Source organism: Anas platyrhynchos, chromosome 22 (assembly GCF_047663525.1).
Source record: "Anas platyrhynchos isolate ZD024472 breed Pekin duck chromosome 22, IASCAAS_PekinDuck_T2T, whole genome shotgun sequence".
In the NCBI taxonomy this organism is placed as follows: Eukaryota; Metazoa; Chordata; class Aves; order Anseriformes; family Anatidae; genus Anas; species Anas platyrhynchos.
The window spans coordinates 5,633,517-5,645,651 of NC_092608.1; the positions used below are offsets into that span (position 1 = coordinate 5,633,517).

General features: G+C 36.7%; 2 protein-coding genes across 4 annotated transcripts in view; one reads left to right on the forward strand and one right to left on the reverse strand.

Annotated features, from left to right (window-relative positions):
• DHRS3 (dehydrogenase/reductase 3) overlaps positions 1-6,822 on the reverse strand; it is a 42,585-nt gene extending 35,763 nt beyond the window's left edge. For all 3 annotated transcript variants that reach the window (XM_072026968.1, XM_072026966.1, XM_021273571.4), the window contains exons 1-2: positions 6,683-6,822; positions 4,428-4,498 (exon numbers count right to left, since the gene is read on the reverse strand). The gene's annotated coding sequence lies outside the window, so the exon portion shown is untranslated. The remainder of the gene's footprint in view (positions 1-4,427; positions 4,499-6,682) is intronic.
• Positions 1,975-10,909, forward strand: LOC101794379 (arylacetamide deacetylase-like 4). The gene is made up of 4 exons (XM_013101252.5): positions 1,975-2,172; positions 6,640-6,856; positions 8,185-8,248; positions 9,833-10,909. The coding sequence occupies exons 1-4, from the start codon at positions 2,002-2,004 to the stop codon at positions 10,602-10,604; spliced, it is 1,224 nt and encodes a 407-aa protein (XP_012956706.3). The 5' UTR covers positions 1,975-2,001; the 3' UTR covers positions 10,605-10,909.
• Positions 10,910-12,135: the final 1,226 nt, after the last annotated feature.

The following is a 12,135-nucleotide window of genomic DNA, read 5'->3' on the forward strand; positions in this document are numbered from 1 at the left end:
TCGAAAGAGGTAGTTCATATTTTGACATCTAGTATTTAGGAGGAGAAACTGGAATATTCTATACTCTTCTCAGATGATGATATCAGTGGAGTGTTTAAATCCACCACAAAATGAATTAAAAATGAATAAATGGAGATGAAATATCTATATGGGGACATTCGGAACTTAAAACCTATTCATTTCAGGATGGATTACCTAAAATCTTTAAATCCCAACCTATATATTCCTTCCCAGAAATAAAAGTATGAAAAGAAATAAAACCTTACTTTTTTCTTTTGTTTAAGTCTTTGTTGTTTTTTAAAAAAATAACTAAAGTTGCCATATCCCCACAGGTTTGATGGCTAAGAAGACGGGGGATTCAGTTAAGTGTGTTGCACCTCACAGTGGCAGAAGGGATCAATGATTCCCCAGCTTAGTCAAATAATGTGAGTCAGAAAAGATGGAAAAAGATGCATACTGTGATCATGTTCCAGTCATGCTGAGCTAAGCTGAGGGTAGTATGATATAACTTTCTTATATGGATTTCTAATGCTTAACACCTTTTTTAGGGTTTTGAACCACATAATTGAATCAGGTGTGCTTGCTGAATTCCACTGAAGATAACAATTAGATCTGTTCTCTTAAGAATCCAGTCAGCTCACTCGTATCATCTGGTAGTTTATCTCTTATGACTCAGGCTGTTTCCTGCCATTCCGCATGGCTTCAGCCTACTGACTAATCCACATTAAAGTGTATCGCTATTTCCGCTAAGTAGAGGCATATTTTGTATAAATGGGATTTTTTTCTTAGTAGATATATTTCATATACTTTTTTCATGGTTTAAGAAAAGCTAGAAACAACTCACCTTTTTCAGTTAAGAACCCACATTTTGAGTGAGTACCGCTACAGGTTTGTTAGCCAAACCCAAAATCTTATGGCTCATAAGTAGGAGTATTTCTCTTCTACAACCATGATTACAAGCTTTCATAAGGGTTTTAAATGGGAATATCTATGAGATTATTGGATATAAAGGAATATTTCAGAGTGTTTTGGAGATAAGCATGGATTCTATTGATTGCGTCAAGCTGAGCTCACGATTGCTTTTTACTTTTACCCAAAAATGTTTGTGCAGTCACATGGTGCACAGAAGTACATGAAGCTGTACCTAGTCACTCATTCCTTTGTTATTATCACCTCTATATGCACAAGCACGTGGCTAGCCATACGGTCTAATCACAGCCTAAATTATAGCACAGGATAATGTAGAGTTGTCTTGGCAGAAAAATAGCAAGCTATTAAGTTGTTTATTGTCGGTATATTAAAGACATCAAAATCTTTGCTTTGGAATGCACCAAAAAAAGAGCGTTAGAGCTGAAGCTCTCCAAGTGAAATTTTCTTTCTCATTTCCCTCTCATATTATTGGACCTTCGGTGAGCCAAGACCGTTGCTGCACGCTGAGGGAGTTTCCAAAGCTGATACCTCTGTACTCACCTCTAAAAGCAAAATTCCTTTAGATCTACTTCAGAATGTCGGTTCTAACTGTTCTGGCCAGCTGTGTGCCTCAGCAATATAGCATTAAATAAATAAATAAGATCAGCACTAAATGTAAAGTCTTAGGATCAAACTGGAGTTCAGCATTGCCAGTCCTCCATGCGTTCATAAGCAGAGGCAGTATCTTTCATTACAGTGACTAGTACCCTTGGAAAAAAATCTCACATAGCTTTTCAGGCCCATAAATCAGAGTACAATTCAATCAGATAAAACAAAGTCCATCTACAATTCTGGAATATACAAAATAGCGAGTGTGAGTATCGTAGGCATTGACTTTGGCTAAACAAAGCTGTAACAGCAGTCATTGCCGGATGTTTGTCTACTGCTAGCATCTGGCAGCCCGATTTGGAGGAGGAGGGCGGAGGAATTTTGGTATGCAAATTACTTCTCTGTGGAGTCAATCTGGAGCATATAAATATTGACAGAATCATATTGAACAGTTCTCTGGTAAATCATCCCCACCAAAGAAAAATGGAATTCTTTTATGCTCTGGCACTAATAGCAGGAATTCTAGTTGCTTTTATATTACTGGTTTTAATTGCAACTTCTTATGATTCTTTCAAGGCAAAAATTCCTCCTGAAGTTGACCAGCCATCAAAGCTCAGCTTGTACCATTACTTTTATACTCTGGTGGAAATTCTGGTGAGTTTATCATGCTCTGTGATATTGTGATTTTCAGGAAAGGAAAAAAATGAGTAGAACTATAAATGTAGCATTTAAATATTGCAACTGTGTGTAATAGGAACCATATGGTAACACAGATTTAAAGGCAAAGGCCAAAATTTGATCTGGTATTTTAATACTGTATATAAAAGCAGCCTTCATGAGGTGAGCTCTTTTAAATACTGAGATTTGCATGTTTACATTGCAATTGTAACTTGATTGCCTTCTATAATGAAATGACTAGTCCTGTGAAAGACAGAATTGCTGAACAATAATAGCTGGACTTTCTGTATCTGAGTGCACTTTGATATATTTGAGGTAATTTCTTAAACATTAATCTACCAGCAGTAATTGTATTACCCATTAATCATGTTCTTATTTCTGCAGTGGCTGAATTACTGTGTCTTGGTGAATTATCATAGAAATATGTAGGTTGGAAGGGACCTCCAGAGGTCATCTAATCTAACCTCCTGGACAAAGCAGGTTCAGTTAGAGCTGTTACTACTTATTATTTAAGTACCTGTAAACTAGACTCACTGTGCTATCTACTTTGCCAACAGAGTAAGAAACAGCTCTTACCCCAACAAATTTCAAAGAAGACAACAGGAGCAGACAAAAGCAGCCCAAGCCCTGTTATGTTTGGCATATACCACATCAAAAGAAAGTCTGCAGGAAAACCACAGAGTGATTTCATTTATGTTTGTATGGGGCTCATCTCAAGCAGAGGTGTTCTCTAATCCCCTACTTGTATGTGTTGAACACAGTAACTAAAGCCCATATCCTGAAAAGTCTTTTGGGGCACTATAGTTAATTAAAGACTTACATGGGTTGCTTAAACTCACATAGTAGCATTCACCAAATCAGGTCCCTCATTCTCCAGTGGCCTACAACCCATGTACCCTTCTGCATTGTCTGTCACGAAAGAATAGTTGCTCTCCTTACATATCTCAGGCTGCTCTTCATGTTAAGCTATATATATGAACTTAATATAATAAAATGACTAGATGTCATTAGGTCCTCTATATTTCTATACTTGGTTTGATGAAAAGATTATTTCAGATGATTCTCTTTACTGATGCTACTTCTACAGCCTTTAAGTGGTTGTTCTGCAACAGTACATATTCTATCTCTATTTATAATATTCCAGAATTTTCAACTTCCTTTTCTGGATAGTTTTAAAGATGCATTTCCACATTTGCTATACACTGAATTTAATTTTCTTGAGCCCTTTGCTTCCAAAAACCCTTTTATACATCTACTTCTGGTGAATTTCTAGGTTTATTTTTATTCTTGGAAAAGTAGTCGTCCTCACAGTGAGGACTTCACAGGTTTCTTACAAAGCATATGATGCTCTGTGCATTACAAATGTACAATGAATATACCCTCTTTGTTCTTATGAATGGAACTCTTCTTGTGCCAGTGACTTATCTGTTTGTACTCCCTATCACATATGTTGCAGCAAAGACCTCTTTTTTTTTGTTTTTTTTGGTTATTTTTTGTTTCCCTGACACAGGACAGTCTTCTGCTCTTTACTTCCACTTATTTGGGATATCTCTTAGAATACCTGCATAAGCAGTCAAATGTATCATCTAGAGCATAGTTACACATATGATGCTCCTGCTGCATCTATGCACATGCTCTTGAAGAAATCAATGACAATCTCAAGCAGAAAAGATGAGAGAAAGCCTCCTAGCTCTTATCCTAGCTTTTGTTTTAATCCATTTCTACAGATACGCATTTAGACTGTGCATATTTTACTGTGATATAAAGCTTTGATAACCATTTTAATTGGCAAAGCATTGCACTTCAAAGTGACTGAGACAGACGGACTGTCAAATGTAGTCTATAAGTCCATGAAGCTCAAATGGAGTGGTCTTTGCTATTTCATATGTGATTTCATAATCACTTTTAAAGTAAAAATCTGGTCACCATATGATCTCCCATGTAAAAAGCAAGTCTGTGCCAGAATTTAGGCATTCCAGCAAATAGTTTTTCAAAGAAAGACCCTATTTCACAAGTATAGGTATACTGACATGCTGGTCTGGGTCCTCTTTTTCTTACGTATATACACTTTTTAGAACCTGGCTTATACAATACGTTTCACCTACTAATACCAATCACATCTGTCTAGGAATAGATATACCTTTTATTTATTTTTGTTTGTTTGTTTATTGTTATTGGTTCTGAAGTATTTTGTACTTATTTATTAAAAAGATTTTTGATAGGACACATACCAAATTCCCCATTCTCCTTCATGACATTTTCTTCCTTGAAACTGAAGATGCCTCTGTGATGGCAAGAGTTCCTAAAATAAGGAATGGAAAAAGGATTTTTGTTATATTCTGATTCCAAGTATATTCTGATACCAATAGAGTATATTCTGACATCAAATTTATCAAATATATTATTATCTGTCATCTGAGGGCTCTTTATAAAAAACAGAGATGTTAGAAAGTACAGATGAGATTAAATAAACACAATACAGAAGTTCTGTTGACTTCAGTCATTCCAAAATCATCACTTCATCAAAAACACTGACTTAAGAGTCACTAGAATTTTTGAAAATTGCTCTTTGGGGAAGGTTATATTGACCCTGTGGTTTCTGCCAGGATTAGCTTGACTCTTATATTGATCTTCTGCCTTCTTCAGGATACCTAAAAATGTCCATTTTCAACTGTAAGGCAAGAACTGTATCTATCCAATTTGTCTGTGGGAACTGGGACTTAAAACAACACAAGCTCTGCTGGCAGTGCTGGCACACAGCATTATCAAAAAACTCCAGATCATCTCTGAGTTTCCATTTTTGTTTTCAGATGATTTTCTCCCTCTTCCATGGCTCATGATGCTTCCTATATTGCTCCTCACTCAACTTGAAAAAAGAAAAAAAAGTTTGAAAAAATGCCTTGGTGAGGAACTGGGTGTTGCAACACACTTGACCCACATAAGCTTTGGCTTCATGTATATGTGATAGCTGAGCTCATGCACCTAAGAAAGTTCCGCATCTTTGTCTTATTTTTGCATTTTCATGCAGAAGAATTGCTATTTAAGGCTAATACTTGAATTCTCTCCAAGACAGAGCAAATCTGAGATAGAGGCCAGCTACATGAGATCAGAAAGACCAATTTACAATAGCGTAGCTGGCTATTATTTTATGAGACATTGATACAGCATGTACATGTATACTTCTGTTGCTCAGAAGAGGAAAATAACATTTGCACGTTGCTTGTTATGATTACCATCATTCCAGAAGGATGAATTGTAATAGTCTGTAATGGCAATTAAGTCACCGTTTAATAGGGAAAGAAATGTTGCCCCTAGCAGGAAATGCATCACTTACAACCTGTGTTCAAAATGAAGGAGGATTCCAGCATGATGACCTCCAGGTTATCTCAATTATTGGCAATTGAATGGCTTTGGATAGGAAAATGTTGTGACACATTCAACAAACCTACCCTGTCTTCAGAGTATCAGTTTTCCCTAAGAAATTTAAGAACCTGGCCCTAGTGCCATTTCCTAAATAACCTGTGGGATCTTGATAAAGGAAATGGTTTTGCTGATGGAGAAGGAGATCAAGTTCAGAATCATTCTCACCAAGTTCTTCATTTAGGCCACTTTATTGAGAAAGCACTTCTTTACTTAGATATTTAGATATTCAAAACCCACCTGGATGCTATCCCGTGCAACACGACCCTGCTTGGCAGGGGGGTTGGACCAGATTTCTCCTGAGATCCCTTCCAACCTTAACCTTTCTGTGGTAGGCACTACTAATTTTCCTAAACCTTGTTGTCACTGTCCCTGTGGTATGGAAATGACCCAAGACCAGTGAGTTACTGCATCTGACATCATGCCAGGGACATTTTCATCTCACCTAACCTTAAAAACTTCAACTGAGGCATCTGAAGTAGATAGTCTCCCTTTATAATCAGTGGAGACAAACAGACATTTCCAGAGCGTGACTCAACGCAGCTGAAATTGGAATTGTCCTCTAGAACTGCCTCTTTCTCTTCATGGACTAGAAAAGGAGCCTTAGGCCTCACGACAGCTAAATTGCATACCTAAGCAAATTCTTGATGGTACACGTGATAAAACCAGATCACAGATACAAGAAGGTATTTATATATTTCCTAGAACAAGTATTACAACATTCCTCCAGAAATAATGGTATCTCAGATCATGAAGATGTACATTTTCACTTTCACAAATGCAATCACAAAGCCACTAGAGTTATTTGTGGGAGCAAAGTAGCAAATAACCAATAAATTTGGTTTAATAATAATAATAATAATAACCAATAAATAACCAATTAATTTGGAAAATAGCAAATAACCAAAATACAACATAGAAAAAGGTAACATGGCCTTCTGCAGCCCCTACAGAGTGGAAAGATTTCGATTTCTTATACTGATTTCTCTCATTCCTGTACTGATTTTTTCCTGTTATGCCTAGGCAAAGACCTCAGAAAGTTTAGGTATCTTTAAGGAGCACATACTTATTAGGTTGATTTGTGGTGGACTGCCGGCATTCAGGGATTCAAAGCTCTTCATAAAGGATCTGCATTTTGATGGAGTGCCAGTGAGGATTTACCTCCCAAGATTACCATCTGCAAGCAAATGGAGAGGAGTCATCTTCTTCCATGGAGGATGCGGGATGTACGGAGGCATAAGTAAGAAACTGAAACAGAAAATGAGATTTTTCTAATTATTTTAAAAAATATTTATGGTTGTTAACTATATATAAATTCTCCTGAACCCAATTGTCTGAGGCTTAGTTTGGGCAACTGAGAGACAGAAAGCATTTAATGTTTGTTTTTACTATTTGAACTCTTTAATATGGCTTTATTTAATATCCAAATTATTCTTTATAGGATATCACCCTCTTTATGGCATATATCTTCCTTATAGTAAGTGGTGTTGCTAAATAAACAAATTCTTTTTGGTCTGAAAACTTAACAGAAGTTGTTAGTTCCTGCATTCCTCCCTTTGATCTCTGCCTGCAGCATATTTATTGGTTTGTCTATAAACAGCACTCAGTGTAATTCAGTAGCCTACAGCAGCCATTTTTAAATATGTGCCCACAATGCATGGGCTTTAGCTAGGATGTATTCTTTTCAGTTTAATTTTTTAGAGAAAGCAGATAATTGTAAATATGTAATTGACAAGTCCTAAAAAATACTGTTTCTACAGGCAGCAGACATACACCCATATTAAAAGGTGTTAGGGTTCTGTGATTTAAGGTAGAACACATCGTTGAACAATACCTGTAAGCCAAATCTTCTAAATGTAGCAAAGACAGAATTAAGACTGATGAAAAACCCAGTGTATCTTTAAATACATTGTAACAGGCACACTTCTGCCCACAGCCTTACCATGGAATATTTTTATAATTAGACATTTTAATATAACATAATTTGGTTGTTTTGGATTTCTGCCTGAATTAGCCACACAGAAATACACTGATTTCTTTGGAGGCATACCACCTGCATCTTTCATTCTTCAGCAAATAGTCAAATCTCTGCTTCAAATATAGAATTTATGTAGACGTAGCTATCGTAATACAATTTGCGTTTCCAAAGCAAAATGATATGACATGACTAAATCAGTCTCTGACTCTCCCACAATTAATTTGAAATAATGTAATAATATTTTATGAATATCTCAAGCTACTTTATCCCTTACAATCACTCTAAGAAATTGCGTTTAGTAAAATCCCTGTTTTTCTTACAGATCAACAGTTTCCCTAAATATATGACCATTACAGTGTGTTCTGAGGATCAAAAGTCTAGACTATTTTATCCTAGAGAAAATTCGAGTAGCTCACTAAACAGGCAAGGGGCCCACACAGAGGACACAGTACCAAATGTCCTCTCTCTTTAATAAGACCGTTAATTGGTTAGCTCTGTGTAACTCAATCATGGCAGTATGTCATAAGAAGGGAGGATATTGCTTCAAGTATTTGAAGCTATTAATTTCATTAACAACATTTGTTCTGTAGGAAGCCACGAAAGAGTATGCCGGTACATAGCCAGAGAATCTGATTCCGTGGTCATGTCTGTTGGGTAAGTGAGCTGCCCCCGGTGCTTCCCCACCTCCGAACAAGCCTTACTTTTCTTTGCATAGAAGAAAAGAAAATGTGCTCTAGTATTGTCCATCCTTACATTGTCAATACGTGTGGGCAAGCACGTGCCATGAAATGAGGAGGTACACCTGGTAAGGGGTTAGAAAGTAACCCAAACAGTTTGGCAGCTGTTTTCAGAACAGGCACAGTTGTTTTATGTTATCACCACAGAAATCATCGCCTTTGTTTGATAATAATGTATCACAAACCGCTTTCCTGATTTCATGCTAATACTTAGGGGGCTTCAGGAATGATTTTAAAAAGTAAACAATAAGCCTAAAATTTAATATATTTTTAAAACTACATGGGCCACTGCTTCCCTTTAAAGGCATTCTGTTTATGGAAAATGGCTGGTGGCAAAAAGAAACTTTATTTTCCAACAAATTCTCCTGTGGAAAAAAAATCATTACTAAAGAATTTTATTAAGTTAGGAGAAATTGGTTTTGAACATGAATTGTTTATTCCACATGTGAGTGAGTCATGGTGTGTTAAAATGACTCTGAAATCTTGATATCCTTTTATTCCCTAGTTATTAAGATGTTTACTTTATGAATCCATTGAGTTAGTTTAGCAGAACAGTGAAAAAACAGAAAAGCAGGAGCAGTGTGCCTCAGCAAACAGTGAAGGGTTAACAGAGATTGCCTGCACCACTGCCTTGGTAGTATTTAGCTTTTCCTTATTAAACCTAATATTCTCCAGAAAGACCTAAGACTGCACAGACAGAGAATAAAGAACTGTAGTTATTAAAAATGCATCTTGCTCTCAAAGGAGAGGTCAATATTTCATTCCCTTAAACCTGACTGGGTGTTTGGCTGGGCTGTTATGCCTGCCTAGCTTTTTTCATCACGTGCAAGTATGTTGTTGGTTAGGAACTAAACAGAGACTGTTACTTTATCACTCTCCTGCAAGCTGCCCGTTTCAATTAACAAAAGAAATGAAATAATTGTCTACAGGAAGCTACTTTGTCACCATAGTACATTTACTGTGTGGTTGCTTATCATAATATTATTAAATTACTATTATTATGTTAAAGTGTAATAATAATATACAATACTATACTAATATATACTAATAAAATAAAAATATAATAATCATTGTCCCCGGTGTAAAAGCCTTGGGAGCCAGAACTTGGTTGGTTCTCTAGGCAAGCAGGACTGACTTACAGCTACACATACATACATGCAGTCAGTCCCAACAAGAGAATTGCAAACTTCCCTGCTGACCAGAAAATGAGTAAATGTATGGTTTTCTATATTGTGGGTGATTGGACTGCACTACTCAAGCCCCTGTGTTCTTAAATTATGCTAGAACAAACCTCATTGATCAACAGTCTGAATTTTGACAGAAATGGGAGAGGAAGATGTTCTGTTTTTCTTTAGTATATAAAATTTTAAACTAAGTAAGTAACATTGCTTTTGGCATTTTTTTTTGGTGAAAATATAATCCATGGATGCATTTAAGTTGACACATTCAATCAATTATCAAATATATATATTTGTAGAAATTGCAGTCTTGTATATTTCAGGTATCGTTTATCTCCTGAGTGCAAGTATCCAGCCCAGAATTTGGACTGTCTCACTGCTGCTGTTCACTTTTTGAAGACTGCAGAAAACTACGGTGTGGATCCTGATCGGATTATCGTATGTGGAGATAGTGTAGGGGGCACTTTTACTGCTAATGTTTGCCAAGAACTAGCAAACAGAACAGACATCCCAAAGATACGTGCCCAGGTCATGATCTATCCATTTCTCCAGGCCTTGAACTTTAATCTGCCATCTCACCAGAAAAATGCCTTCACTGCCTTATTGTCTCTGGAACGTACAGTCCGTTATATGCTGAAGTACTTGAATAAGGATTGCTCTCTGAAGGAAGCTCTTTTGGCCGGTTCTCATGTTCCTGAGAGTGTGAATTTGAAATACAGGAAATGGATAAATCCAGATCTTATCCCAGAGAAATTCAAACAGGATTATGAGCCACCATTACCTACTCCATGTGTTCCTCAAATCCATGAAGAAACTAAAGAACTGTTTGAGACAAGAATTTCACCACTGTTAGCAGAAGATGCTGTTATTTGCCGCCTACCTGAGGCTTGTATAATTACCTGCGAACACGATGTGCTCAGGGATGATGGATTGCTGTACAAGAAACGCTTAGAGGACAACAATGTAAAAGTGACCTGGTACCACATTGAAGAAGGCTTCCATGGTACAATAGGGTTTTTTGGTTACAGAATTTTCTCCTTTCCCTCATCAAGTAAAATAGTGGATCATGCTGTAAACTTCATAAAAGGCTTTTAAAATGTCTTCTGGAAGACGGTGACCTAGTGTGCAGACTGAGTGTTAACCACTTTGTAGCTATTGGATATCTAGGCAAGAAATTAGAATCTCATCAAGAAATACTAAGTTATGATAGCATGGTCTGCTGAATTCTGACTTTCAGTTGCTATTATTTGGCAACATGAAACCTGGGAACATGCATCTTTCACCTTCCTTTTTTTATTATTAACCCTTTAATTGGTATCCTTGTTTTGATGTTCTCTTATTCTGTTGTAAGAATTTTTGTTTTCTTATGTCTAAGAATAAAACCTCACCATTTATATAGCAAAATACATTTTACAGCCTGCAGTATATGAATAATCATAAATATGCATACACATATCCACATACACACAAAATCAGTATGAGAGCACAGATATAGTGTTCCCCCAAAGCTTCTGGAGAGTAAAGACAGTTTCACTGTTCCTGAGATGAGCAGTAATCATCAGTCTACGTACGTAGGCAAACCATCAGTTTGGGCTTGGTTGTAAAATCTGAAGTGGGAAATTGGGATCTACTTACAAATCTGATTTTAAAGTGAAATAGGTGGCACAGAGGGGATGTATGGAAATGGGAGCTGCATAAATGAAACTGTTACCTGTAAGTATCTGAGACTGGCAACACAGAAGTAAGGGAAAACCTCAAGAGCAAACCTGAATGTCCTCTAAACCATTTTCTATGAAGTTCCTTTCTGAGAGGCACTTGGTTGTATTCAGGGAAGACAGAGACACCCAGAGCTTTTTGCCATTTTGTAACAAACAATCCAGTTATTTAATGAGAATTTGGAGAAAAATAGAAAAACAGCCCCAAAGCTGATTGAACTGTTTCTGTTCAGGTTCAAAACACATTAGAAAAAAAAATCACAGGTCAGTGGTTACATTAAGACAGACCCACATTTATAAAGGCAGGTGCCTGAATAACTGCATGTCAAAATAGCTGGCCTTGCAATGCCTAAGAACTACAAAATATTTCATCATCGTTATGCAATCACCTTGCGCTTATAATAGCTGTAAAACACATATGCAAGTGTGGAAAGAGGTTAGTATGTTATCTTCATTTTCTGCCAGCTGAACTCTGAGTAGGAAGAAAATGTAGGGTTAAATTCTTCACCATATTAATTAAATGTGGTGACGTGTTAGCAGTTACAAATCTCTGGAGCAACCAGTATTTAACTTGTGAATTCTTGTTCTCCATTCCCTCAGCAAAATGAAATGGTGTTTCTCCACGCTGTGTTGACACCAGATAAATTTAGTTTCATTTTACCCATTTCATGTACTAGTAGTTTACTATTGGAGCAAAGAAATTCTTCCAGGTATAAATAACATGATAAAGCGCACAATGTTCCAATGACTGAGGTTTACAGGATTTGTTTTGGTGATACAACCTGATATGAAATTGGCAATTCATTTTGGTTTCTGACCTCAAGAAGAAAGCTGGCTTACCAGCTTACATGTTGGTAGCATGAGCAAGAGCAGCAGTGAGTCAATAACTGCTCTAAAGCAGATGTGAAAAG

What these genes read in the sequence shown, in the direction of transcription:
- LOC101794379 (XM_013101252.5), top strand. Translation starts at nt 2,002, where the DNA reads ATGGAATTCTTTTATGCTCTGGCACTAATAGCAGGAATTCTAGTTGCT. An exon ending in ATACTCTGGTGGAAATTCTG is followed by an intron (nt 2,173 to 6,639) that starts GTGAGTTTATCA and finishes TGTTATGCCTAG; the next exon opens with GCAAAGACCTCAGAAAGTTT. An exon ending in TCCGTGGTCATGTCTGTTGG is followed by an intron (nt 8,249 to 9,832) that starts GTAAGTGAGCTG and finishes TGTATATTTCAG; the next exon opens with GTATCGTTTATCTCCTGAGT.